At 32.8% G+C, this 24,430-nt stretch overlaps 2 protein-coding genes and 1 long non-coding RNA gene across 8 annotated transcripts in view; 1 reads left to right on the top strand and 2 right to left on the bottom strand.

Moving 5' to 3' along the window:
* Positions 1 to 1,227: 1,227 nt before the first annotated feature.
* On the top strand, positions 1,228 to 20,121 carry LOC128177824 (gamma-glutamyl hydrolase-like). Its single transcript, XM_052844693.1, has 11 exons — positions 1,228 to 1,461; positions 2,288 to 2,412; positions 4,742 to 4,856; positions 5,231 to 5,287; positions 5,564 to 5,648; positions 11,084 to 11,225; positions 11,557 to 11,663; positions 11,993 to 12,086; positions 12,284 to 12,421; positions 13,542 to 13,761; positions 19,995 to 20,121. Exons 2-10 carry the CDS (start codon positions 2,334 to 2,336, stop codon positions 13,685 to 13,687), a joined length of 963 nt encoding a protein of 320 aa, XP_052700653.1. The 5' UTR covers positions 1,228 to 1,461; positions 2,288 to 2,333; the 3' UTR covers positions 13,688 to 13,761; positions 19,995 to 20,121.
* On the bottom strand, positions 6,375 to 8,955 carry LOC128177825 (uncharacterized). Of its 2 annotated transcripts, none has more exons than XR_008242878.1 (3): positions 8,910 to 8,955; positions 7,778 to 7,843; positions 6,375 to 6,502 (listed from the first exon to the last, which is right to left on the bottom strand). It is a non-coding gene; the product is annotated as an uncharacterized LOC128177825 (long non-coding RNA). The 2 variants fall into 2 exon arrangements; XR_008242879.1 differs by lacking the exon at positions 8,910 to 8,955 and adding an exon at positions 8,433 to 8,886.
* Positions 20,122 to 22,663: 2,542 nt separating the features above from the next.
* The window catches only part of LOC128175530 (C-myc promoter-binding protein-like), a 28,018-nt gene continuing 26,251 nt past the window's right edge, over positions 22,664 to 24,430 (bottom strand). For all 5 annotated transcript variants that reach the window (XM_052841226.1, XM_052841229.1, XM_052841231.1 and 2 more), the window contains one exon: positions 22,664 to 24,397. In XM_052841226.1, the coding sequence (XP_052697186.1) occupies positions 24,261 to 24,397 (137 nt within the window). In that variant the 3' untranslated portion in view covers positions 22,664 to 24,260. The remainder of the gene's footprint in view (positions 24,398 to 24,430) is intronic.

The following is a 24,430-nucleotide window of genomic DNA, read 5'->3' as shown; positions in this document are numbered from 1 at the left end:
GCTAACGCTGAGGGTAATAGTAAATATTATTAACTGCGTCTTAACCAATCAGATTTCAGTATTTAACATGAAAGTATAACAATACAAAATAACACATGACTTTATGTATTCTTTATTCATTTTCAATGGTCAACTTCCAATTCTTACTAGCAGTACCTTATCGGGGAAGAAAATAGAACAGGAAACCATGTTTTTCTACATTATCATACGACCATTGAAAAAAATGTATGAACATTTTTAAGATAATAGAAATATTATTTAAAAGTATTTCTTTTTAGTAGTTTTAACCAAGAAAATATATGAAAATCTTTAAGATATTAAGTATTATTTTCCTTTTACCATTTATCAACACGTACCTGGCGTTATATGTTTTTCTTATGATATAGAAAACTTATACCCTCTACCTAATAATATACTTTATCTTTAGGTAGAGGGTATATAATTTTTTTATTATGAGAAAAAATATTACGCCATGTGCCTGGGCATAATTATATATAATCGGGTGCGGTCATCGTGTGCATACCTAAACTGAACAGGCACGTAGCATCGTTTTTGAAAGTGGGGGAACCTGACTCATCCAAAAAAACTTGACAAACATCCAAAACTTCTCACATTCATGATAATCGTATCTCCGTGGGGGAGGGGCAACTTCACTGTTAATTGCAATGTACCTTCCATTCATTTCAGTTTTTACATCGTTCCCAAAAAGTGAGGAGTAAATTCCATGATATTTTTTTTTCACAAAAGTACTTTTAATAAAAAATGTTAGCTGCGAGAAAAAGGAAGGGAAGGGACAGCCCCCACCCCCCCTACCCTCCCCCAAGATACGTGCCTGCTGAAATCCGATTTTAATCAGATTACCCAAACTGAGGGCGGTTGAAAATGATGCAGTTGGGACAACATTTATTAGCTGTATAATATAGTGTACCTTTACACTTTTTTGTCAATTTTCTTTGATTATCAAGGCTACATATAGTATACAGCATAAATATGAATGAGGAATATTGAAGAGCGTTTTTACCATGCATTTACAAATTATATTTTTTCAACGTATGATATATCCCCCTTAAAATTTTGTTTATAGATAATACTAATATTGTTAATGAATACTGTTGAAAAGTTTCATTTATAAGTGTTATGTAAACTACATACACAGCAATGCTTCAAACTTATGAAAACACGAAACGCTAGTATCGTAGTTAACATAATTATGTTCCCGAAAAGTCCTAGAAAGAATTGACTATGATATCTTTTACTTTCATTTTGTTTTGGGCAGTTAATTTCGGTTTGCCAGAAGCTCTAAAAGATGACCTATCGTTCGACAAAGAAACATTGACAGTGTTTTATTTTTTACTATTCACGAAAAATTCAAGTAGCCGGGATTAGCTGCACAACATAAAGCGACTAACTGCTATAACAGCTTTCAAATTTTTAACTTTTACATGATTTTGCAAGACTAAGGTTGGTATGGCACTTATCATGTTATATAATACAATTTCAAAATTCCTTTATAATCCTTAGGGAAATTGTTTTCCTGTCAATTAGGTATGTCGCAAATGCTAATTTGTTAATCCCTGGAAGAAAAGGAATATCGTGCGTGTTAGTAAAACAATATCCCGTTGTGCATGTTTTTGTAGGGTTGTGGTTTTTGTTTATATAAACGATATATTTCCTTTATAAAAGGAAAATATTGTTGTACAGGGTTTTTATTCACCAAATCATTTCCTTCAAGTAAGTTTAACATATTTTTCACTATGGCTTTTAAATAAATATTTGATTTGTATGTGTACAACATTGCATCTTAAAAGTAAATCAAATGAGTTATATGAGTACATGATATTACATACAAATTGTTCACTGTTATGGTGAGGTTTCATAAAAAAATATGTTTTAATAAAAAAAAAAAGATACATATGTATTTGTGTACTTAGTATTATTTTTTACACATTACTGAAAGTATTAGAATATAATCTCAGAATATTAAGAGCTAGTATAATAACTACTTTTGTAACTGGGTCACAATTTAAAATAGGTACATGTATCTTCAGAATATACTTTTAGCCTTCCTCTCCTTAGCTCCTTTATATCAGGGCTTCCATTCAAGGGTCTGCAGTCTCATGACATGTGAAGGTTAATAATGTACAACAAAAGGAAATTTATAGCACAACTCTTTGGGAATATTTATCACACTCGATTTACTTAGTTTCAATTATGTTTTCAACTGTAGGCATTAAAGCATATTAAATTTAATTATCATGCTTGTTCTCTATTGTTTAATGTCTTTCAGATATATATGTACTTAGCCATACTTGAAAAATACCAGAGAAGAAAACATGTGGATCATTTTGACAATTTCAGTAACTTTCTTACAATTGGCAGAAGGTTTCCCTATCAATAACAGGCCAATAATAGGTACATGTTTATAGACTTGTCCTGTTTCAGATTGTACATTTTATGTTTGATAATTGTCATGAATCATATATCCTGAACTGATATAATGATCAGACGAGTTCATTGGAATTGCCTGATGTCTGTATCAGAAAGAACCAAAACACCAAAATAAACAAACAAATATTTAAGGAACGAAATATTAAACCAAATTCTAAAAGAGAGAGCCAACTCTAATTTCAATAACAAATCCTTAAATTGACTTCAAAACAAAATATTCTTTCCAAAATTTAAAAACTTGAATTGATTCAAATATATTTAATAGAGTTTCAAATAATTTCCTTAAACTCGTTTATCAACTTTCAAATTAATTTCACAAATATATCACTACAATTATATGAGAAACAAATATTCAAAACAATGAAAGTGAAATTTCAAAAAATTTTGTCACATTTCCTTTTCCTGGCTCCTTGGCATATTTCCGGTGAATTTACACCCAAACCCTGGACATCACATAGACAGACACACGGACACACAGATACACGGACAGATGACACAACCATTGTTCCGGTATGTAGACAGTTACGACACCACAACACAACAAACATATACACACGTCTCCAGCGTAGACCGCTCCAGGTCGCCATACATCGACGCCACGTGTCCCGAAATGGATGAAAAATGGCAGGTCTGGCGCTCCGTACTCGTCTCCGAAGTTGTTGTCATATAATTCAGCTGGTATAAACCGTCATCCCCTTTAACACATTTTCTTTTTAAATAGAATGGAATATACTTGAAACAATTTATCGTTAGTGTTCAGTTCTAAAATGACAATTTTCCATTCGAACACGTGCTTTGAAAACTAAGCTTTCTAACATATTAAACAAACCAATTAAACATACATTACATTTAAAAAAAAACCAAATACCTTGAAATTGGTGACAAACACACAGAATTGAACAAAGTAGGGAGAAGTTTCCCAATCTTGGAGACTACCACGTGCCTCTAAATAGACACACGTCCACTCTGCTGGACTGCACGGTCGGACTGGAGTGCAGTACTGTAGATTCCTTATTTTACGCGATTTTACGCGGTACTTAATTCCGCGATTCAACGATTTGCCATCAAATCGCGAGAACATAAAATCGCGAATGGCGAAATTTCATCATAGTTTCATGTAGTTCACATGTCTCCTAAAATTAAAAGCGAGATTTTAGAATTCGCGAGATGGGCTTCTCGCGATTTTACGCGGATATTAATTCCTCGCGTTTAATTAGGAATTAGCAGTGTACACGTCACTCCAGTGACAGGTTTAGAGAGTAAAAAGAAAAGCGGGAAATTCAAGCATATATATTTACAACCATATCAAGTACGTTACAATAATATTTCATAAAATAATATATCTACATGTAATGTATATGATAGTATATGAGATATCATATGTTTCCAATGCAGTCTACATTATAGTTTAAGCAGACCAAATTAAATGAAATTTATGCAATTTAGTAGGCACCTGAGGTAGCACAGGAACCGAGCTCCTTCTTAATTACATAAATTCTAACTTACTTAGAACATAACCCACTTTTTCATTGGCTTATTAAAAGTTCTACACCAATCAAATATAATCTCTCTCTTTATGCTGGCAATTGAAAATGCATCTTCGCTAGATAAGGATTTTGAGTCCACTCCGGTTCCCATAATGGGAAGCTTAGTAGACCGAAACCCTTGGTTATAACCAAGATGATTTTTGGTCCCTATAATAGTCTGAAAACCCTTGGCTAGCAAAGATGTTGAAAATGTGACGATGCTGTGAACTTGGAGAAATTAAGGTGCCATTTTTGGAGAGACTGTAGGCAATCTAGATACATTTCATTAGTCAAAAATGGACAAAACTATGAAATTTGTTCCTTATTTCCTTTATATTTCATTGAAAATGCCAGTTTAAAACATGATTTTTCTTTGTGTAAATTTACAAGAAAAAGCCCGAATACACCCTATCAAACAAAGGCATTGTTATGAAGCATCATTAAAGAGTTTATATCTTGAATTTCATAAACCTGAAGGCAATTTTCATTTACTAGATGTTGACCTTTACGATTAAAAACATCACCTTATAAAATATTTAGTGACTGCTGATTGGAACAAAAAGTGGGTTATGTTTTGATGGTAAATAATATAGTGACTTGTGTGAAAGTGAAAGCATTGAAAACAAAAAAGCACACACATAAAGAAGAATGTGCAAAACATTTCCATAAACCTTTCAGATGTTGATGATCCATGGAATTTGGCTATACAAATTAAAATGATTCCAATGTAAGCACTGTATCATACTTAATGAGGTGTACTATTTCAGGAGTGTTGGCACAGGAATCATTTAAGGGGGCCCCAGCAGCCACCTACATCCCTGCCCCCTACATTAAATGGCTGGAGTCTGCAGGCGCCAGGGTGGTCCCTGTCCTGTTATTCAGGTCAGATCATAAATGGTCGACATATCTCACAATTGGAATAACTAGTACTCTTTGTTTTAATTGATTGTGAAAGTGTTTGTGTGAATTTTATCTAAAAAAATTTGAATCTAGTTTGTGAATTGATTTCGATACAAGTACTTCTTTAATGTGTGTTTGAAATTATGTACAGTTGATATCTAGGAACACTGATATCTCGAATACAATGGATATGTCAAAATGCTTCGTTAGTCCCAACCACTTATTTTTCAAGTATTATACCTTCGATATCTTGAATACTTGGATATCTCAAAGTTTTTAAACATTCCCATCTAGTTCAAGATAGTGAAGTTTGACTGTATTTTTTATATAGAATGTTTGAATTTTTTTTCCTTCAGGGAGAACAATATGAAAGCTTATTGCTACTACAAGAAGTTATTCAATTCCATGAATGGGTAGGTTGTATTATTAATCGCATACAACCAAACATTCTTGTGTTGCTAAAAAAAAAAGAATTCATGTCTTTTATCGTTTTTCTCTCTCTAAATATTTATTTATTTTTTTAACTAATGTTCACTGGTTCACATCATGGACTGATACAGTCTAATAAACTAGCTGATTTTCTTGTCAAAATGCCCATGTATTAAGCCTTCTTTGTAGGGCAATCTATTCACCCATGTACGGTTTTTAAAAAAAAAATTGAAATTTATTTTTACGTTTTGGTTTATCAGAATTTTATTCCCTGGAGGGGGAGTTGATCTCATGAATTCACAGTTTGCAAAGACAGCCATGATTTTCTACAAACTGGCCATTCAGGTATGTTTATACAATTGTTGTCAAATAAAATTTCTTTGTAAGAATTCATGCTCTTAATATTTTATTTTTAATATAAACTTTTACAATTATTTTTGCTTGGATTTTTATTTTATAAAAAATTCCCATAATTTTTTGTCCTGCACTTGTAAAACAGCTTTAGAGAATACATGTACATCAATGTAGCTATTTTAAGACTTTTCCAGATGACATAGGATACTTACTGTAGATTCCATATTTAACACAAGTTCAAAATACAGGCATTCTCTCTGAGTAAACTCAGGTGAACTATTGATATTCGTTTTCGTCCGTCGACATGCGTCGTCCGTCTTGCGTTAACAATTTTACATTTTTAACTTCTTCTTAACGAGGCCGAGTACAGAACAAGTACGCACGCTTTCGCGCAGCGTTTCATTTGTATTGTGACGTCATCTTTTTGCTTGGTTGACGCAATGGCGTGATAGTTTCAACTGCAGATATTCAGCGAAAATTGTTGAAAATATCTCGTTTTATGCGTAAAAATAATGTTATATTGTGGAATAAACATAAATGTCTCGAAGTATAAGCTATATTTGGGCTCGGGTCGAAAACGTGAAGAGGGTTCAGCAAGCCTAGCCCTCTGTCATGTTTTCTTAACTCGCCTAAATATAGCTTAATTCATATATGGGTATAGTCCACTAATGCATTTTCCATAGGCGGTAATGTTAACGTTATGGTTCATAACTCCGCCCCTAATTTTCGTTCAGCAACGAGGGACCTCTTGAATGAAAGCTCATCAAATTGTCTCTTTCCTGTTAAAATTTCGTGGTTTGAAGTCAGATTCGTTTTCCGGCAAAATGCGTCTGTATTGAAAAACTCTGAAAATGAAAGTAAAAGTAGGGAATTTCTCAGTTTTGGAAAGGGTGTACATCAAACAATTTCAATTCTTTTCTTCAAATGATAATTCAATTTTGACACTTGTTTTAAAAATTGCAAATCCTCTTTTCTGACATGTGTCAAGCATTCTGATCTAAAATGTCCCAATAAATGTATATACACTCTGCAAGTATAGGGACTATTTTGCTTAAAGGCACTTCTTTGTTGTCCTACCGATTCTAAAAATAGTTAGAGGGATATACCCAATATAAAACAGTCATTGTGGTTATTTACAATTCTTAGCTTATATATTCACTCTAGACACTATAAAGAACCATGATTCCAAATTTGGAAAAATTCAATACATAACTATGGATTTTGCAGCATTGATACACATGCATGAAATTTGAAGAAACAGTCCAGTCATAATTTACCTAAACAACATATAGCTCATTGGCACTCGATGCTCTTCAAATTGCATAAATTGAGGAAACTTTAATCTCAAGGATTAAAATACATGTAAAACATAAACATTCAATATTTTACCAAATTGATTTTGTTCATATTCTTATGAAAAAGCTCAATTATGTCTGATTTTATAAAATTGTTGTCGTAAAAATCATGAGTTTTTCTTTAGTTACAAAAAAGAATTGTTTTCAAACACCACGAAAAAGGTAAAATAGAAAAGTATAGGAATTTCCCTATCCATCAATGTATTACACTTAGGTATTGGTTTATAAACAATAAAGTTATATGACTCTATAATGTGAGGACCTCAATTCAGTTTTTGCTCCATTTTGATGCTAGCTTGAGATTACCTCACCTATGACGTCATAATGACGTCATAGTGATGAGTTGTTTTTACTCATATAAGTGTAATATTTGCTGAACTTTTATTTAAGCCTAATTTCGGAACAAATGCACCATGACTTAACTCATTAAATATATGTCATAGGGAAAAGAAACTTGCTAATAAGGATGTTTTCTTTTACTGTTGTATATTGTTACCATGGTAACAAATTTAACAAAAATTATCAAAAGACATATCCTGTGGAATTAGAGAGTCTACATTTAACTAAAGTTCAAAATCCAGAAGAACAAGAAATACCCACAAAGTCTGTGAAATATGTATAATCAATATTTTGTAAAGTTTCCCAGTATCTATAATATTCTAAATTATCTGCATGTAAAATACTGGCCATGCATGGTATATAGTTTTTATAGGTTCCTTCTTTTAAACTTGGACGAGTGAAGTTACAAAAATAAATTTTACTTACATCAAGTGTGGCTCATTGTTGTGTTTTATTCTTTGAAGAAGACTTCCATTTGAATTTACATGTTATCTAAAATGAAATGTTTTGAATTAAATTCTACATTATCCAACACTATTCCCAACATTTGTAATTCCATATCAAAAGCAGCCATATGTTTTGAGAGAGAGAGAGAGAGAGAGAGAGAGAGAGAGAGAGAGAGAGAGAGAGAGAGAGAGACAGACAGACAGACAGACAGACAGACAGAGAGAGACAGAGAGAATAAGAGAGAGGGGGAAAGATACAGAAAGAGAGAACAGATAGGCAACAATAACTACATCTTCATGCACAACACATCTATACAGCCTAAAGACCAACCCCCCCCCCCCCCCCAAAATAACATTCAATATCAACCCCCACCCCAACATATTGATCTATTTTTTCAATAGTATAAATAATAGTAAATATCTACTTAAAATGATTACTGATAATTTCATTCAATTTTGATTATGATAAACAAAGATAGATTTTGTGGATTAAGTACTAACCAACATGGTAGGCTTCTACATGTTAAAGAGTGCATACCTACATCTTCGGTACATAGTCATGTCACATGCATGACAAATTAATTTACTCCAATTTAATGCAAATCTATCATCATAAATATAGAATTGGAACCTACCGGACACTAATACAATTCCCTTACAATGCAAACTAATCTTAGATAGCTGGACACTGCTAGAATGAAGTATTTTTCCTCACCGGAAACTTTCTGCTTTTCTACTTTCACTTTTGCTCGCTTGAAATGATCGCACTAAAAACCCGAAAAGATATTTGGTCTCAAAATTTATAAAAATGTCTTCTAAACTCATATATAATTAGAAACACACCTACATTTTCATTTTTTTTATGTAAAAACTCAAAATAAATTACATTCAAGTTAAAATCACAATTTCTTTAATTTAAATTGGTTTTTTGAAAATCCCAGGGGGGGGGGGGGGGTGTTGTGATGGATATTTTCTTGGAAAATATGCTATTTAAATGATTAAACTTGTTGAACTTGTTGGAAATTTAGTATATTCACATAAATGAGAAGATATACAAAAGAAAAATGCACGTTTATCATAATAATTGCAAATAAACAAGAAATATGCCTTACCAGCATGGAGCTCAATATGGGTATAGTCCACTAATGCATTTTCCATAGGCAGTAATATTAACGTTATGGTTCATAACTCCGCCCCTAATTTTCGTTCAGCAACGAGGGACCTCTTGAATGAAAGCTCATCAAATTGTCTCTTTCCTGTTAAAATTTCGTGGTTTGAAGTCAGATTCGTTTTCCGGCAAAATGCGTCTGTATTGAAAAACTCTGAAAATGAAAGTAAAAGTAGGGAATTTCTCAGTTTTGGAAAGGGTGTACATCAAACAATTTCAATTCTTTTCTTCAAATGATAATTCAATTTTGACACTTGTTTTAAAAATTGCAAATCCTCTTTTCTGACATGTGTCAAGCATTCTGATCTAAAATGTCCCAATAAATGTATATACACTCTGCAAGTATAGGGACTATTTTGCTTAAAGGCACTTCTTTGTTGTCCTACCGATTCTAAAAATAGTTAGAGGGATATACCCAATATATCAAGACAGTAACCATGTATTTTATAGTAATGACCCTTAATATGTGATGCTATATATTTTTTTCATTACTTAAATATGTCTGAATGTTTTAATAATACTATAATATAGATCACCTTTTCCGCCTTTGTCAATTAAAAAATAGCCATTATCTGACGAATCTGGGAAATTGGGCATACAAAAATTTACTTTGATAAGACCCCTGGAACAAACCAGGAGGTAAAAGGTTTTTTTTATTTGACCATTTGATGCCTTTTAGCAATAACTTTAATATGTAGAACAGAAAAAGAAATCCCTAGTGCAGAAGTTTTGAAAAAATGTAAAAAAAATATGCAAAATTGATACATTTCAAGCAAAATCCCATAGGGTCCTATGTTAAAGATTAATAAACTTTGAGATGACCCCCTAAACAAACGGTGTGGTAAATGTCTTATTTTTTATTCTTAAAATAGTAATTATATCAGTAGAAATTCATGTAAAAAGTTTAATCCAAAAATCTAGGGCAGAACAAATTAGACCCGGCCGCGTTAAAAACTACATGTATATAGTAAAAATGTATTAAATCTTAGAAAAACTTCTTCTCTACTCCCATATATTTTTTTTAAAAACTAAATGTATGATTAGTTTTTAACAAAAATATATGTATTAAATCTTAGAAAATCTCCTTCTCTACTCCCATATATTTTTGTTAAAAACGAAATGCATGATTATGATGTGCATGAAGTCCTCTACCAAAATTGTGAAATTCATGACCCCTGTGATAGGGGTTCAGGTTCTAGGGTGTGGCCAAAATGGGCATATAGTAAAAATATATTAAATCTTAAATAATTTTCTTCTTTACTCCCAAACATGTGGGCAAAAAACTGAATACATGGTTATGATGTCCACTAACTCCTCTACCTAAATTGTGAAATTCATGGCCCCTGGGTCAGGGGTTCAGGACATGGGGGAGGGGGAGGCAATATGGCAATATAGTGTTAATGCATATAATGTTTTAAAATATTTTTCTCTATTCTCACACATCTGTATGAAAAACTGACTTCATGATTATGTTTACCAGGAAGTCCGCTACTAAAATTTTAAATTTTATGTCCCCTGGAGTATGGATTTTGTCCCTAGGGCAGGGCCAAAATGGATGTATAGGTGTTAATGCACATAATGTTTAAAAATTATCTTCTTTACTCCTACACACCTGAAAGGAAAACTGAATTTATGATTTTGTAGACCAGATCTTTAAGTTTTTTGACAAAATTATAGGTTTCATAGTTCTTTTTGAAAGATTTTAGGTGGGGAGGTGGTCGTCATTACAAATTTATAATTTTTCTACTTCTGAATGAAACCCAATTAAATGAATATATTAGACTCCTCCACCAGTTTGTGTATATGCTTCTCAGGTGACCATTAAGGCCTATTGGCCTCTTGCTTTTTTTTTTAGCAAATTACAAGAAAATAAAATTGTGGTGCCAAACATTTGTTTTAGTTTCAGAAATTGAATTCATGTCAGAAAAATATACAAGATTTTGAAATGAGCAGGGATTGCTTCCCACAATTTTACGCAGATAAAAAATCATTATGTTTAATAAGGAATCTACAGAATATTTTGAATCATTCTTGGACTTTAAATATGAAGTACATTAAAATTTTGCTCATGAAATTCTGATTTGATCATGAATTTCTGATATTCTGTTGGTTATGCAGGCCAAGGATAAAGATGGTGACCTCTTCCCTATGTGGGGAACCTGTCAAGGCTTTGAGTTGATGTCTGTTCTGGTCGCCAAGCAGAATTTGTTAACAGCTGTGGATGCTGAAGACCTCCCTCTACCACTGAATTTTACCACTGGTAAAATCAATGCAATGCAATGTTTAACACTTAAAGCACAATGTGGATTAACTTATCTTTAATTATTGTTAAATTGCAGACATCTTTTCTTATAATGAAGTATGCTAGCATAAAGTTATGAAAGTCCAAATGATAGAATATCATATGGTTGTTAATTTTGATAAATGTCATTCTCTGTCTATCCACCAGTCTCTCTCTCTCTCTCTCTCTCTCTCTCTCTCAGAGACACATTGAGTTGTCACATCTCCATATTCCCTGTTTCTGTCTCTCTTTATTTCTATTGTTTCTCTTGTTTTTCAAGCCTATTTAAGACATTTGAGTTTTATTTCAGAGGCTACAGATAGTGTCCTGTTTGGTAAGTTGCCGAGGGATGTTTATCTGCCTCTGAAAACTGAGAATGTGACAGCCAACTACCATAGCTGGGCCCTTACCCCCAAAGTGTGTATAATCTCATTCAGTAGATGCATCCAGATTTCTGTCTTGTACAATAATGATCTTCGATACATAAAATATATATTTTTCAAGATACAAGTGTTTATTAGATACAGAAAATATAAATATTTTTAAAATATATATCTACCAGTATATAAAAAATTAAATTCAGCTCTTTCTGTAGTGTAGCGGTATTGAGTTTTAAATCAAATAGTCTATCACTTGTATATGAATATCATATTGAAACCTTCCTTCATCAGGTTCGTGCTGTTATGAAAAAAGAAATACAAATTGATAATTGCTTTTAATATTTTCTATAATTTATTTTGTTTCAGAATTTTTCTGAGAACAAAGATCTTCGGAGTTTCTTTAAGGTTTTATCTACAAATACGGACAGAAATGGCAAGGAATTCATATCATCCATGGAAGGTAATTAGATCGAATATAGACTGTACTTATACATACATGTCTTATGCAATATTTCAAAATCAGAAAACATCTTTAATATGGTTCTTCCCATTGGTATTTTATGTCTAACATGTGATTTGGATATTGATCTACAATTTATATACCGGTACATTACTTTGAAGACATCAATGGATCATATTTTGATTATTTTTCCTCAGCATATAAATATCCTGTATACGCTGTACAGTGGCATCCAGAGAAAAACAACTTTGTATGGAAGTCAAAAGCTCACATCAACCATGATGCCCATGCTGTCAGAGTATCTCAGTATTTTGCAGATTTTTTTGTAGCTCAAGGTAAATAATACCTAAATTTTATTTTTTTTGTACGTCAATTAATGCAGTAAAACTTGAGGAATAATTCTTATATCAGTTTAAGAAAATGTGAAGACTAAATGGTTGGGGAAACGTATAACCTGTGTATTATAACAGAAATTGTCTAACACTGCATATTAAGTGGATTTTTACAAGGAACGCTATTCTTCAATTTTGTGGCATCTTCTCAACTGCAAGAACATTCATTGAAAAATCATTTAGGTTAACCTTGTAGGGATCAAAACTGACTATGCAAATAGTGATTGTACCTCTTTTGGAATCAAAGTACAAAAATAAGTGTCCAAATAAAAAACAGTTTCAGGTAAACAGAATTTGGTGTCCATCTGTCCTTCCGTCTGTCTGTTCGTTCATCCATTTGTAAACTTTTCACCTAGTTTACTTCTTCTGAAGAACCACTCAGCCAATTTCAACCAAACTTGGCACAATGCATCCTTGTATTATCAGAATGAAAGGCCAGGGCGGGCCAGGTCCTCATCATTTGGAGATAATTTAGAAAAAATAGCATAAAAAAAAACTTCTCTTAAATCTGTGGCCAGAAATTCTGAAACTTGTGTGAATTTGAAAGCATTCTTAGGTAGTATAAATTCAAGTTTGTTCAAACCATGATCCCTAGAGGTAAAGTAGAGGTTTTGCACTTATGGTCATTGATAATATAATTTTAGATTGCTGAATTTAGTTTAACAATGATTTTGTAAAATTGTATTTTTTGCCCTTTCCGCTGCCCATAGGGCCCCAATGGATGGTTGAAATTTTACATAGGAAGCAATATCTTTAAAATCTTCTCAAAAACCACTTAACCAGAAAAGTTTTTTTGTGTGGAGGCAAAACTAAAACAACAAAACAGGCTTGATGTGAAACAGATTATGTGGATAAAAATTGGAGAATCTTTTTAAACAACGTGTACTCTACTAAATTACTCAGATATTTTGTAATTGATACCACAGCTGATTTGATCAGTTATGGCTATTGTTGCTCAGGTGAGCCATATTGCCCCTGGGCCCCCTGTATTCTTTTCATTAATAAATAGCATGAATATTTAATGATATGTTGAACCTGCATGTATATTTAACTTATGTTTCAGCTCGAAAAAGTCCCCACCGATTTCCTGATTTCAAAGCAGAGAACAAAGTTGTGGTCAACAATTTTCATCCTATGTTTGACAGAAAGAATTCGCTTGAAAATTACTACTTTGGCTTCCTTAATGAAACAACAGTTACATGCATTTAGTCCAGAAAGCAAGTTGGAGTAAACAATTTGACTCTGTCTAAATAAAACATATTTATATAAATATTATAATTATACCCGCACTTTCTAAAGAAAGTTCGGGTATATTGTTGTTACCCTGTTCCGTCCGTCCGTCCGTCCGTCTGTCCGTCCGTCCGTCCGTCCGTCTGTCACGTTTTACTTTCTCAAACTGCTCTTACATCTTATAAACCAGCAAACTGAACTCTTGTAGTTTGATTTGGGGTATCATGTTGTTTTGTAAAAAGGTTTCAAAAATTCTCTGTTAGTCCTGAGGGTCAAATAATTGGTAAAAAATGACGTTTTTTCACAAAAAACCTTCTTCCTCGAACTCCTCCTACATTTTCAAAAGTAGACAAATCATCTTTTGGAATATGTTTTAGGGTATCCTATAGATGCGCAATAAGGTTTCGGAATTTTCAATTTTGTCCTGGGGGTCATTTAATGGCTAAAAAATGACGTTTTTTTACAAAAAAACTGGTTTAAAAAACGTCATTTTTTTTAAGCAGTAGCCAAATGATCTTCTAGAATATGATTGGGGGTGTCATATTGAGGCATGATCAGGTTCCAGAATTTTTTTTTTAATTAAGGGGATCAGTGGGCAACAAAAAATGACGTTTTTTGGCAAAAAAAAATATGGTTCCCAGAACTCCTCTTACAACTTTTGGAGTAGCTACGTCATCTCTTGGGATATAATTGGGGCTGTCCTATAGATGTGCAATAAGGTTTTAAAAATTTAAATTTCATCCTGGGAGTCAAATAGTAGCAGAAAATTGACGTTTATCACTAAAAAAAACAAACATTGATCGAAGAGCTCCTCTAATGATTTAATGGATAGACAATCATATCTTGGGATATGATAAGGGCTGTTCTATAGATGTGCAGTAAGGTTTTCAAAATTTAAATTTCATCCAGGGAGTCAAAATGTAGCAGAAAATTGACGTTTATCACTTAAAAAAAAACATAGATCCTAGAACTCCTTTTATGATTTAATGGATAGACACATCATATCTTGGGATATGAAAGGAACTGTTCCATAGATGTGCATTACGGTTTTGAAAAATTAAATTTAACCCTGAGGCCCATTACCTACCGGTAAATACCTTTTGATGCCCTTTAAGGATCAAGAATATATATAGTTAAGGGGTGGGGATCTCAACCGTTTTCGAGATATTCGTGCACTTCCTGTTCAAGAGGGGTCATGACCAACCCCGGGGCCCATGACCTACATACCGTTTGATGCCCCTTGACACAAGGAACAAGAATATATATGGTTTAAGGGTGAGGATCTCAACTGTTTTGAAGATATTAAGGGACTTGCTGTTTGAGGGCATCAGGACCACCCACAGGCCCCATGACCTACATAACATTTGATGCCCCTTGACATCAGAAACATGAATATATATGGTTTAGGGGTCATGATTATAACAGTTTCTGAGATATATGGTAATTTCAAATTCCTGGGGGGGGGGGGATGACCCCAGGGGTCAGATCTAATAAACCCTATATATTGCCAGTAACAGCCAATATATGATTATGAAAACCCTATATTATTATCTTTGTCCGTTTTCAAATTACCATTTACAATAGAGTCTATGATTTTTCCTACAAGGTTCAATGTTAGACCCCACACCCTTTTGACACCCCCCTCCCCCCCTCCCCCAAAAAGTGGTTGTCTAACCCAAAATGAGAAAAATCAAACCAGGGTGCACAACTAGATTTGCAGGCCTATCATATCCTAGAGTTTTGTACAATTGTGTTCAGCCATCTCTGAGAAACAAGTTCAGAGCGGGAAAGAAGAAAAAGAAGATGAAAAATATATACATGTATTAAGAACCGTACAAAAACAATAAGTCTCCAAACTTCATTCAGGAGACTTAATAATTAATAAAGATTAAATAGAGATAGGATCATCAAACATCAATAATTTAAAGATAATTGACAATTTCTGATTCTAAGGGGGTCAGGATGACCCCTTAGGGTCATGACTTACATGCCATAATGATCTGATGCACCTGCATGACCTAAGGAGGAATAATATCTTTGAATTAAGGTGGGGATCTCAATGGTTTTTATGATATTTGATAATTTCAGGAAGAGCACTTGGGATCATGACCTACATACCATCTTAAATGCCTTGAACAAAGAAACAATAATATAATATGTACATGATATATGATTCAATTTAAGAACCCAGATATTTAAGAAATGAACTCAATGTCTACCCAAGTTATACTCGTATAACCTGGGTTGGGGCAATTTACGCTTTATAATCCGCGAAGCGGATTATAAAAAAGCGTAAATTGCTCCAACCCAGGTTATACGAGTATAACTTGGGTAGATATTGAGTTCATTCCTTATAATTTAATTTTCTGGAGTTTGCTGTACAAATTGAGTCCGTTTTACTTTTAAAAATGATATAAATCTGTTCAAAATTCAAACGTAACGTCAAGTGAATTAGTACGTTGGTGCATTGTGATGTGTCTTGTGACGTGCAAACCAGGTTATACAAATTTAACTAAATTTTTCTATCCAATCAAATGCCGCGTTACAACCAGAATTAAATTATAGATCAATCATCTGTTTTGTAATACTTCCTATGTATATATACATGTACATGTATTAGTTTGTGTTTTGTTCTATACTATTCATGTTCATGACTGTAGTATGGCTTAGTCTTATTTTAAATTACATTAAAAAATTGTCAAATATATGACTTGGAACCCCCACTCCCAAACAAACTCAAATATAAACTGTTTTCTCTCCCCCCCCCCCCCCCCCCCCTTCCTTGTCGAATAATCTATTAAAATCAAAATATAATTTGGGTGTCTAAAAACTTTTATAAACTGGTAAAAAATGTTATTCTTAAAAAAAATTACATTACACCTTGCATAATTGACAAATGATCTATTGAGATACGATCAGAGGTCATATTTCTACCTTGGGATCAATAAGTAGTATTCATTGACAAGTTAAAATTAATTAATAACAATAAATGATTCAAATTATAAATGTTTATACTCCACATTCACCCCCCCCCCCCCCAATCTAACCTGCTTATAAAGATTCAGTCTTCTTAATACATTCTTACATGTGTACAGTAGCAAATTTTAAATCATTTCTTGATTGCTTTTTCTCTCGTGATTCACATTAACATTTTGGAAATTGCTTAATTCAATTTTTAAGATTTATAAACAAAATGTTATATGCATCACTGCCATGTGTATTCACCTATTTGGGGCAATTGTAAAGTCTCCTAAACAAAGCAGTGACATCATTAGGCTAGGAATTACCCACATGGATCAAACACTACTGTATAACATATGAAAAAGATAAAATACATTATTATTTCTAGTTCTAAAATGTCAGGGTGTCTCCAAGGGGGCATAATCTTACAATACAATTTTACGCGCAATGACACAAAGAGCAAAAATAAATTAAACGGTTTAGGGATGAGGATCTCAGATCTCAGAAGTTAACAAAATATACAGTGTATCATATCATTTCCTATTTTATAAAGGCGGGGGGGGGGGGGGGGGGGGGGGGGGGGGGGGGTTTAAAGACAACACCTGGGGTCATTAATGTACTTTACACCAGTTGATGCATCATTATGACTTTAGAAGATATTTTGTATTTTCCTGTTTCGTGGGGTCAGAACAGTCCCATAAGGTCATGACCTACATTGTATTTGATGCATTATAATACATTAAGAAAGAAATACTCCTTCCTTCCTATTATTACTCATATAAAAAATATAAGTGTCTACACTTACTTACATATGTAATACACAAATTTAATAAGAAATTGTTTATACAGGGTCAATATGGGGTCAACTCAACAGTGCATGCAGTCTGACAAATGAAAAAAATAACTTTTGCAACTAAAATGATAGAAACTTTACAAATGTGATAGGATAGGTAACGATGATAAGCTTATTTAAATATTAAAAGATGATGATACAGTATGCTGTCAAAGGGAGATTACATTTAGAAAGTGAAAGTAGAACTTATATACATGCGTATGTATGCTGGCAGGAATCCCATGCTGGCATCTTATTATATTGTGCTACTGCTACTAAATGTATTATGCTTACCTAAATTGGTCAACATCATAATGATAATCCAATTAAAACACAATAATGAATTCCTTTAGCTGATCTTAACTACCGTAATCCTTTTCTGCATACGGAAAACACAGACATGTATGTATGGGTGTTGCTAAAACGCGGAACGAAAAACGGAACGGAATGGAAAATATCATCACGTTTATCGCTTAAAAAGGGTATAGACTGGCCAGAAACGATTTACTTTGTATCTTTTATTTATATCTAATGAATGATTATCAACATGTTGCTATCTTATTAATATTCATATAAATGTCTATCAATTATAGCATTGTATTCATTCGGCTTTAGTTGAGTACGAAACGGAAAAATCAAATGTATACGAATTGTGAAACATTAACATGATTAAACGAGCAAATTAGCTATAACTTTTTACTTATTTCTCTTATATGGTATTGCTGGCATATTAGCGTAACGTACGCAGTTAGTGAAAGCGTTTTATGCGTGTTTTGAGTATTTTTATATTATTTTCAAATATGATGTACATGTATATACTTACATCAAAATTGAATTTTCGGTGTTCTAGACGATCTTTTATCATACAGACGATACAGTATCATTGAGATGGAAGAAAAAAACTGTAGGACTGACGACATTAAAAAATTAAAATACAGTAAACATTAAAATACCCGGTAATTTGTGAAACTAGGAATTTGTGAAACTAGTATTTTTAGCAATGCAATTTTGTTACGTTTGCATTACAAAGCATGCAGTTGTTTATTCCAGCAGCTATATACATATGATCCGAATAGAGAGCTCTAGACATTGCCTGGTTTGATTTTCCGATTATATATTGGGACTATAGTCTGTCGATCCCAAAATATTCATGCAGCACATTTGGACGATTTATAATGGAAAATGTTGACATCTTTTCTCCATTTGGAAGTCACTCAGAAGACCTTGCACAATTTTTCAACACTATCATCCGGGTATGTTAAAATGCAAACCCCGTAGACTTCTTTATTTTTAGCCGTGTATTTATACCAGCTGATAAGCTAGAGAGGACGTTTTAAAGAAAGAATAATGAGAATGTTTAATGCTTCTAAAAGAGAATCGCTTGAACCCTGAGGTATATATAAATATACAGCAAAAAGTGAATCGAGGATATTTTGGGACAGAATATAGTGGTCAATGCATGTACTGTTAATTTTGAGGAAATAAATACTCTTGAATAAATAATCTAATATTGCTAATCTTTCAAAAAAAATTAAAAAGGTACATAAAGTATATCGTTTTAGCATACTTAACAAATCTATGAGGTAAATAACATTAGATAAGATTTTCCGTTTTCCTTCCGTTCCGTTTTCCGTTCCGCGTTTTAGCAACACCCATGTATGTATACACGTGAACCCATCTAATCGAAGAGCTGGGTAAAACTAGTACCCGCTAATGAGACATGCAAACCTGTGTTGTGTACGTAACTTCAGACAAAGATCAGTCATTTGTAACATGCATGTATTTTTATGAACTATTCTTCAAATCCACTTGCACTATTTTATACGGTAAATAACAGCTTTAAGGTGGTGCAGGACACCTGCATATTGTGATGTACATGTATACTTCCTATTGAGATAAACAATAAAGTATGTTGAATATTGATTAAATATTTACCCAAAAAATAATGTTACCTAACATTGAAGCGCAATGGGTTAGAGCGTTTACATGTCTGTAAGAGCATTGGGGTCCAAGGTGTATTTTTGGTAATTTACGAATTTTCATGGGGAGGGGGGGGGGGGGGGGTCTGGACCCCTCACTCCCACCCCTTCTCTAAATCTCTGCACACGATGATGTTCATGTAGGCACACAGAAGCAAATCTAAAACCGGCAACCGCCACGGGGAGGGGGCATAATTTAAATTTTAATTTTGTTTGTAATAATTATATAGACCATTATACTTCCTATGACGTAAAATGTTAAGATTATTGATTAACTGAAAATTCACTGCAAACAGTTCTACCCCAAATTGCACATAAAGTGCTGCTCATGTCACGATGTGTATTATCATATGGGCAGGGATCTCATCCTTCAGTTATGAAAATTATAATTTTTAAATGTATTACCGGAGTTTGCATGTAGCCTTCATTTTTAATTAAACTGGTACAAAACACTGTTATTTAGGGGCAAACACATGGTGCGGGTATTACTGTCTAATGACAGCATCTAGTTATATATTAAAAGAAAATTCTGTATTCAGGGATTTTTTTTTTGCCTACATAGCTAATGTTCAATAATTTGTATGTTGTTATTATACTTTCATCTTTCTTTATTTTAGTACAGACTAGTGTATACATTCCAAAAGTAAACTGTAAAACCTATATAGTTCATGTACAGCATAGTAAACTGTAAAACCTATATAGTTCATGTACAGCATAGTAAACTGTAAAACCTATATAGTTCATGTACAGCATAGTAAACTGTAAAACCTGTATAGTACATGTACAGCATAGTAAACTGTAAAACCTGTATAGTACATGTACAGCATAGTAAACTGTAAAACCTATACAGTACATGTACAGCATAGTAAAAAGTAAAACCTATACAGTTCATGTACAGCATAGTAAACTGTAAAACCTATATAGTACATGTACAGCATAGTAAACTGTAAAACCTATATAGTTCATGTACAGCATAGTAAAATGTAAAACCTATATAGTTCATGTACAGCATAGTAAACTGTAAAACCTATATAGTTCATGTACAGCATAGTAAACTGTAAAACCTGTATAGTACATGTACAGCATAGTAAACTGTAAAACCTATACAGTACATGTACAGCATAGTAAACTGTAAAACCTATATAGTACATGTACAGCATAGTAAACTGTAAAACCTATATAGTTCATGTACAGCATAGTAAACTGTAAAACCTATACAATACATGTACAGCATAGTAAACTGTAAAACCTATATAGTACATGTACAGCATAGTAAACTGTAAAACCTATATAGTACATGTACACTGTGGAGAGTTACTTATTGTTGCCAGATGGAAAGACTGAAAGCCATGCTCAATCATTGTTATAGTATTGAATCATGATTTTTTGAAGTATACAGTCTCATAACTGCAGCGATGTGTGCATACAAATTGAGTACCACATGTTAGCGCATTATGAAAATTTGTATGCCCACATCGCTGCAGTAATGAGACTGTATACTTCAAAAAATCATGATTTAATGCTTATATTTACATTTTTTTTAACTTCATGCTGTGTCTGCTAATATGATTTATACCTTAAAATTCTTATCCTCAGTGTAAGTTCATATTAATGGAAGAGCCACAGTAACAGCCACAAGAGTGCACTTTGTGATTTTTGCTTGTGAAGTTGCAGTTTACAGTGTTCAATGTTTGTGACGACATAATAAAACTCGTCATTTTAACCTTTGAGTACCCTGTGTGCATTACAGCGTTATAACTGCCGTAGCTTTCAACACACTTTATAAGCAAACAATGTGTGGAATGTAAATTTAGCTTTTTATATGCATGGATATGCACTTTTTACAACAGACTATGTTAGTCAAACAATATTATTTCAAAGTTATACATAAATAATCAACAGAGCTGCGTGTACATTGTATACTTATATAGATCAGTGCTTTATGCCATATCTTTCATTTACATCTACAATGTTTTTTGAACAATTTTCATTTTTTTTTTTCATAAAAATCAAATGAAATTAAGGAACAATTACATGTTACTGTAATTAGATAGCATATTTTTACTCTTTCACAAGCAATATATTTATTTACAGATATAATAAAATGTTTCTACTAAGGTTTATTGGGTTTTTTTATGTAATGTGGGAGTTGTGACAGATAATAGTACATGTAAGCAGACATCTGAATGAGAGACTGTTCTGCAAAATGACAATTATATTATATATCATTGAATGACCTAGTGTGGCCTCTCTGAACCCCCACAATTAAATGATTACACTTGGAAATTATTCTTTTTAAATCTGTTTGGTAGAAATTGTTTCATTGGAAAAAGATGTGAATAGTATAGGTGACAACAATGATTGCAACAATATACCAGGGGAGTTCAACAGAGCGTTGGCTCGCCAAATTTTCCTATACCTGCAACACAAAATTTGGCAAGTGCTCGCTAGCGCTAGCAAGAGCACTGTTGAATGCCTCTCACCTTTTGTGACTATCTACATGGAGAAATCATGTAACCATTTTTGAAACTATATGAATTCACTTCATTGCCTCACAAATATTATAATAAATTAATATTCATTCTTCACCGAGTTCAAACTGCAATTGGTATTCAGACTCAGATACTTTAAAAGCTTCTCTATCATGAAAAGCCATAAATTAAGGTGACAAATATAGACTCTTCATACCAAGCTGACTTAAACAAGAGATGTTTGTAAAACACTTATGCCCCCCTCCCTTGGAAACATCTGTGAAGAAAATGAATGGAAACTACAAATAATTGAAATTTTTCTAAGTCCAAGGCACATAACTCTGTCAAAAAATGCTTGATAGTATCCAAAATTATACTTGACCTAGATATTACTATGATAAACCTGTATACCAAATTTCATTTCAATATGTGCATCCTATGCGAAGAAAATGAATGGAAACTGCAAATAATTGGAATGTTTCTACGCTCAAGGGGCATAACTGTCGAAAATTGCTCGATCATACCCAAAATCAATCTTGACCTACATATTATTATGATAAAGTTGTATACCAAGTTTCATTTCAATATGTGCATCCTTTGTGAAGAAAATGGACGGAAACTGTTGGTGGACTGACCAACGGACCAACAGTCAGCAGCAAAGCAATATGCCCTCACTTCTTCGAAGGGGGGCATAAAAAGAGAACCAAAGACATTGTTAGTTCACCCTATATCTCATTTTATTTACTTGTTAATATTTTACACATTGAATATGTACAATATACAACCTACTCAATTAATACTCTAATATTTACATGTACAATGGATGGGTCTATCTATAAGTGACTAAAATTTAGCAACAGCACACATTAAAACATGTTGTACATATCAATGAGCATTTTATTTATTTATATTAGCTTTTCTCATCTTCAAGGAACTTAATATATTTACAACATCATCATCTAGAACAGAATTACAATGTCATTAAATCTCATAATAAATTATGCAGCCAGCAACATTTTAAAAGCTCACACCTATGATTTTCTGGTGACACCAATTGCACACGTATGTATAATTTATATCCCTAGTGGCACCATACAATAAAAAAAAATCAACAACAAACTGTCATGCATACACATGATCTAGATTCCCGGACTTTGAACCCTTTGTTTACATAATTATAAACCATATCTAGAATCCACATATTTCTAGAATATATAGACCCTTACAATGAATCAATGAGACCCACACAACAGATAACAGATGCATATCAAAAAGCAATTTAGAGAACTTGTGCAGAGATTAAAAACCTACAGAACCAAAAGTACCAGCAATAATTACATGTACATAACATTCTTCTTTACCATCATATGTTCATAAATAAATTACATGTGTATTGATTATGTATAAACACTCCAAACTCCAAACATTGACACATGCTTGTGATCCTTATACTGGCATAATTTGATGAAGATACAGGCATAATTCAATAAAACTAACCAACGAAGGCGCTAGGTATCTTCCCATCATGTGGATAATGTTCCTCGTACTTAACTGATCAGATGATGGTAGACTTTTTCTATTTCATTTGATGCATACATGTATATAGCACTCTTAAAAAATCCCATGAAACATTTCTTCTTAAAGTTTCATTTGATGTTACTATAAAATTAACTTTTTTACATTGATTTTAATACTTTTTTTTAATGAAATAACAGAACAATAAAAGCAATGAAGAACTTGACATCATAATTCTGGCAGGCGATTACTGATAAAAATCAATTGTTTTCTTGCAAATACAATATTTTTCCATTACATGTATAAGTTCATGCATCTCTAAGTGTTTCAATTTATTGATAACTTTATGTAAAGTGTCATACATAGATTTGTATAGAAGAACTTTTGAGAATGCTATGAATTAATTGAATGCAAATAATTATGATTATTATATATTATGGAAAACCCTCATAAAAATTCCCCAAACTGAGCAAACATCAAGCACACCGTTACATTGAACAATAATTAACACTGCTCACCAACTCATTAGCACAAATTGTTACATAAATAATTACATTATCATTCAGATTTCTCCATTTCTTTACATTCACAGCACCAACTTGCTCACCATATTAATTACAGTTTTTACATGTTATAAATAACTGACCTTTAAAAGGGCAACAGTATCATAAAAAAATGTACCCTCTGTTCATTCAAGTTTAAGAGAAAAGAGAATATTAAAGTTATGGATTCAGGACATGATTTTTCTCCCCATCAAATACTATCACTATGACTTCACAATAAGAAACTTGCATCTACACTTCTAATTCCCCAAACACTTTTCGACACCAAATGATTCTAGTTTTGCGAGGTCTGTCGTCTCTCTGTGTTCGCTTGATTTCCATGTGTGACAGCTTGTTGAATGCTTGTCTGTATTCACGATCGAAAGCATCTGTAGAAATAAAATCAAGAGACAAAGATGATT

This window comes from Crassostrea angulata, chromosome 3 (assembly GCF_025612915.1).
Source record: "Crassostrea angulata isolate pt1a10 chromosome 3, ASM2561291v2, whole genome shotgun sequence".
Classification (NCBI taxonomy): Eukaryota; Metazoa; Mollusca; class Bivalvia; order Ostreida; family Ostreidae; genus Magallana; species Magallana angulata.
This window is presented reverse-complemented; position numbering and strand designations above follow the sequence as displayed.